We start from the raw sequence: 5866 nt of genomic DNA on the forward strand, positions 1-5866 counted from the left end.
TTATTTTTACTATAAATATTATTTTTCATAATTGTCATGAAATCAAGCACGTTTACCTCCAAAATGCTCGATATCCATATGAAAATCATCATGTGTGTCACTGCAAATTATTGTTGATATTTAAATGAAATGTATTGTGTGATTTATAGGCTTGATTGCATCTATTTTAATACTGTACTGCTATTCAGAACAACTGTAAAGGCTTTCCTATAAGGTGCTATAACTCACACTAATGCATCAACTCACTTTAACTATATTTGCTGATATCCGTTCATAAAAACACAGTTAGTTCATGTTGGCTGTAATATTAGCAGATAAAATAATGGATTAGTAAATGCTGAAATGAACAGATGAGCGCATGCTGTCGAGTGTTGTTCATGTTCGGTAGCTAATGTTGGCATTACTGTAAAGGGTTAACAACTCGGCCGTGATGTAGAGGTGTGATGACATCATCACGCGTCTCCACGCACTCGCTCGTCCTCCTGATGTTCTGAAGAGTGTTGGGAACCCAACGACTCTCACTGTCACACATCTGCTGTGTTTCAGCGAGTAAATGAAGACGGAGTGATGATGCGGACAGATGTTTGCACAGGGGTTTGTGGGTAAACGCGTTTAATCGCGTCTCGCTGGTAAAATCTCGATCCGGGGGGTTTTCTGACGCATCATCACATGAAACCCTTTAAAAGGACCGGATAAAATCATGATGACACTGCTGTCACATGACTAGTTCACTAAATGACTGTCCAGATGATGATGATGATGAAGATGAAGATGATCAAAGCTTGTCTAAACAGACTCCCATGATGCCTTCTGTTATTTCACACTGACTGAGTTCCAGGAAATCAAGAGTCAAACTGAAGGGAAATAAAGGAGGTAAATCCGGACGCTTCCGTCGTTATATCCTCAGACCTCCAGGCGTTTCTGCAGCAGCACAACACATGCTTCAGGGAATCAGGATCATGAGATGAAGAGTCTCAGCTGACTCTAGAGTCTTTAGCTCATAATCTCCACTGTCATGAATGTGAATTTACAAAGCATGATCGTTTTCATGTGGCAGAAACGGGTGCCAGAGTGAAGACAGGAAGTGTGTGTGTGTGTGTGTCTGAGGGAAGTGTGTGTGTGTGTGTCTGAGGGAAGTCAGTTTGCTCAGCACTGTGGGATACAGAAGCAGTTTCTGGAGGAAGAGTCGCACATTCCCATAATGCACAGCAGAACACGTGCGCGTCTTCAGTGAAGCAGTTGGAGTGTGTGTGTGTGTGTGTGTGTGTGTGTGAGAAGGCAGACAGCAAGACATGACGAGACGGAGAGGAGTGTGTCTGTGTTTGTGCATGTGTGTGTGTGTTTGTGAGCATGACCGTGTGTGTGTGTGTGTTGGAGTGTGTGTGTGTGTGTGTGTTTCAGCACTCCAGTGGCAGGAGGAAGCAGCGTCTACAGTCCACAGCTTTAGCACTGGGTGTGTGTGCGTGTGTGTGATGGAGTGTGTGTGTGTGTGTGTGTGTTGGAGTGTGTGTGTGTGTGTGTGTTGGAGTGTGTGTGTGTGTGTGTGTGTTTCAGCACTCCAGTGGCAGGAGGAAGCAGCGTCTACAGTCCACAGCTTTAGCACTGGGTGTGTGTGCGTGTGTGTGATGGAGTGTGTGTGTGTGTGTGTGTGATGGAGTGTGTGTGTGTGTTGGAGTGTGTGTGTGTGTGTTGGAGTGTGTGTGTGTGTGTGTGTGTGTGTGTGTGTGTGTGTGTGTGTGTGTGTTTCAGCACTCCAGTGGCAGGAGGAAGCAGCGTCTACAGTCCACAGCTTTAGCACTGGGCGTGTGTGTGATGGAGTGTGTGTGTTGGAGTGTGTGTGTGTGTGTGTGTGTGTGTGTGTGTGTGTGTTTCAGCACTCCAGTGGCAGGAGGAAGCAGCGTCTACAGTCCACAGCTTTAGCACTGGGCGGCTGAACTCTCTTCTTCCGCAGCTCCTCTCGACCCACAGATCCACTCAAGCGCATGTACGCCGCCTTGTAGCGCTTATCGAACATAGCTGCAGACGACACACACACACACACAGTTTACACAGTTATTGAACCAAACTGAATCAACACTGATTTCAGCTGAATAATGACTTACTGTGTTTTAGAGGTGCATTGCAGCAGTGTTAAAGGGATAGTTCTCCCAAAACTGAACATTAGCCCATGATTTACTCGCCCTCAACTCATCCTAGTGTACATGACATTCTTCTCTCAGACGAACACAATCTGAGTTATATTAAAATATCCTGGCTCTTCCAAGCTTTATAATGGCAGTGAATGGCTGTTTCTGTTTTGAAGATGATAAAAGTGCATCTGTCCATCATAAAAGTGCATCTGTCCATCATAAAAGCGCATCTGTCCATCATAAAAGTGCATCTGTCCATCATAAAGTGCATCTGTCCATCATAAAAGTGCATCTGTCCATCATAAAGTGCATCTGTCCATCATAAAAGTGCATCTATCCATCATAAAAGTGCATCTATCATCATAAAAGTGCATCTATCCATCATAAAAGTGCATCTGTCCATCATAAAAGTGCATCTATCCATCATAAAAGTGCATCTATCATCATAAAAGTGCATCTGTCCATCATAAAAGTGCATCTGTCCATCATAAAAGTGCATCTGTCCATCATAAAAGTGCATCTGTCCATCATAAAAGTGCATCTGTCCATCATAAAAGTGCATCTATCATCATAAAAGTGCATCTGTCCATCATAAAAGTGCATCTATCCATCATAAAAGTGCATCTGTCCATCATAAAAGTGCATCTATCCATCATAAAAGTGCATCTATCATCATAAAAGTGCATCTATCCATCATAAAAGTGCATCTGTCCATCATAAAAGTGCATCTATCCATCATAAAAGTGCATCTATCATCATAAAAGTGCATCTGTCCATCATAAAAGTGCATCTGTCCATCATAAAAGTGCATCTGTCCATCATAAAAGTGCATCTGTCCATCATAAAAGTGCATCTGTCCATCATAAAAGTGCATCTATCATCATAAAAGTGCATCTGTCCATCATAAAAGTGCATCTGTCCATCATAAAAGTGCATCTGTCCATCATAAAAGTGCATCTGTCCATCATAAAAGTGCATCTGTCCATCATAAAAGTGCATCTGTCCATCATAAAAGTGCATCTGTCCATCATAAAAGCGCATCTGTCCATCATAAAAGCGCATCTATCCATCATAAAAGCGCATCTATCATCATAAAAGCGCATCTATCCATCATAAAAGCGCATCTGTCCATCATAAAAGCGCATCTATCCATCATAAAAGCGCATCTATCCATCATAAAAGTGCATCTATCATCATAAAAGCGCATCTGTCCATCATAAAAGTGCATCATAAAAGTGCATCTGTCCATCATAAAAGTGCATCTGTCCATCATAAAAGTGCATCTGTCCATCATAAAAGTGCATCTATCCATCATAAAAGCGCATCTATCCATCATAAAAGTGCATCTATCCATCATAAAAGTGCATCTATCCATCATAAAAGTGCATCTGTCCATCATAAAAGTGCATCTATCATCATAAAAGTGCATCTGTCCATCATTAAAGTGCATCTATCCATCATAAAAGTGCATCTATCCATCATAAAAGCGCATCTATCCATCATAAAAGCGCATCTATCCATCATAAAAGTGCATCTGTCCATCATAAAAGCGCATCTATCCATCATAAAAGTGCATTTATCCATCATAAAAGTGCATCTGTCCATCATAAAAGCGCATCTATCCATCATAAAAGTGCATTTATCCATCATAAAAGTGCATCTGTCCATCATAAAAGTGCATCTATCATCATAAAAGCGCATCTGTCCATCATAAAAGTGCATCTATCATCATAAAAGTGCATCTGTCCATCATAAAAGTGCATCTGTCCATCATAAAAGTGCATCTATCATCATAAAAGTGCATCTATCATCATAAAAGTGCATCTGTCCATCATAAAAGTGCATCTGTCCATCATAAAAGCGCATCTATCCATCATAAAAGCGCATCTGTCCATCATAAAAGTGCATCTATCATCATAAAAGTGCATCTGTCCATCATAAAAGCGCATCTGTCCATCATAAAAGTGCATCTATCATCATAAAAGTGCATCTATCATCATAAAAGTGCATCTGTCCATCATAAAAGTGCATCTGTCCATCATAAAAGCGCATCTATCCATCATAAAAGTGCATCTGTCCATCATAAAAGCGCATCTATCCATCATAAAAGTGCATTTATCCATCATAAAAGTGCATCTGTCCATCATAAAAGCGCATCTATCCATCATAAAAGTGCATTTATCCATCATAAAAGTGCATCTGTCCATCATAAAAGTGCATCTATCATCATAAAAGCGCATCTGTCCATCATAAAAGTGCATCTATCATCATAAAAGTGCATCTATCCATCATAAAAGTGCATCTGTCCATCATAAAAGTGCATCTGTCCATCATAGAAGTGCATCTGTCCATCATAAAAGCGCATCTATCCATCATAAAAGTGCATCTGTCCATCATAAAAGTGCATCTATCCATCATAAAAGCGCATCTATCCATCATAAAAGTGCATCTGTCCATCATAGAAGTGCATCTATATTGTATCAGAAGAATGTCATGTACACTAGGATGACTTCAGGGAGAGTAAATCATGGGCTAATGTTCATTTTTGGGTGAATTTTCCCTTTAAACTGCTTTGAAACAATCTGTCAGATTGAATCTAAAGATTGAGATGTAATATTTAGCATCATGTGTGACTCACCGACGTGATCTTTGCCCATGGCAGCCAGTGTGAGGAAGAGCATCTCTCTGTACAGACTCCTGCGCACACACACACACACACACACACACACATCAGCACGGAGCCTCTCTCAGGTCTCTAACCCTAAGGCCGCGTGTCCACCGAAGCGTTTTTAGCTAGCAGAAATGCCTAGCTGTGGGCGCTTGAGAGCATTTTTGTTGACGTTGCACAAGCAGAATGTGGCGGTTGGTCGGTGTAGTATTAGCCCCGCCCCTCCTCCACTGTGATTGGACGGTGATGAGCGCTGCCAAAACCAAACCAAAAGTTGAACATTCTTGAACTCTCGGCGACCGGTAAAAAAATTGGTAACAGTTTTAAAAAACGTGGCGTTCCCATTGAAAACAATTGGAAAAATCCGCCAGCCGCGAGAAAAAACGCTTTGGTGGACACAGGGCGTAACCGTCTCCTCATCTCACCTCTGTAACCGGGGCGGGCCGGGTTGCTTAGCAACCGTCTCCAGGAAGAGTGTGATGGCCTTGTGCACCTCGTTCATGCCGACCCACCGAAGCACTTCCTCCAGGAACGCGAGGCTGAAGGGATGGTTGTGATGCCGCCAGTTGTAGACGTGCATCGGGACGCCACCTAGAGGAGAGGAGGGGAAGATCACGTGACCCACACACACACACACACATCATCCGATGATAAACAGACTAAAGCTCTTACTGTGGATCCTCCAGAGCATGTAGAGCGGCGGCCATTGCTCCATATCAGGGGTCAAAGTGTCCCACATCAGCCTGACACGCACCGGCACGCCCTCTGACCCCTGAGACACACACACAGGCTATCAGCAGGGGCTTTAAAATCCAATTTAAGGCATTAGATAACTTTCGATCCACCGGCAGAATGAAAATGCAGAATTTCACTCTCTGACAGAACGTGTGTGTGTTATTGTGAGGTTTCCCCTGTGAACACTGCAGCTGCGCTTTCTGCGAGTTTGAAGGTATGAAAGGTGTGTGTGTGTGTGTGAGACCTGTGTGTGTTGAGTGATCAGCTGGCTCAGGTTACTGGGAGTGTGTGTGTGTGTGTGTGTGTGTGTGAGACCTGTGTGTGTCGAGTGATC

At 42.9% G+C, this 5866-nt stretch overlaps 1 protein-coding gene across 5 annotated transcripts in view; it reads right to left on the reverse strand.

Annotated features, from left to right (window-relative positions):
- The window catches only part of dennd4b (DENN/MADD domain containing 4B), a 48727-nt gene continuing 42861 nt past the window's right edge, over positions 1-5866 (reverse strand). For all 5 annotated transcript variants that reach the window (XM_084384661.1, XM_084384665.1, XM_084384663.1 and 2 more), the window contains 4 exons: positions 5470-5569; positions 5223-5388; positions 4768-4826; positions 1-2016 (listed from right to left, as the gene is read on the reverse strand). In XM_084384661.1, coding sequence (XP_084240787.1) covers positions 1871-2016; positions 4768-4826; positions 5223-5388; positions 5470-5569 — 471 coding nt within the window. In that variant the 3' untranslated portion in view covers positions 1-1870. The remainder of the gene's footprint in view (positions 2017-4767; positions 4827-5222; positions 5389-5469; positions 5570-5866) is intronic.

This window comes from Rutilus rutilus, assembly GCF_951802725.1.
Source record: "Rutilus rutilus genome assembly, chromosome: 17".
Classification (NCBI taxonomy): domain Eukaryota; kingdom Metazoa; phylum Chordata; class Actinopteri; order Cypriniformes; family Leuciscidae; genus Rutilus; species Rutilus rutilus.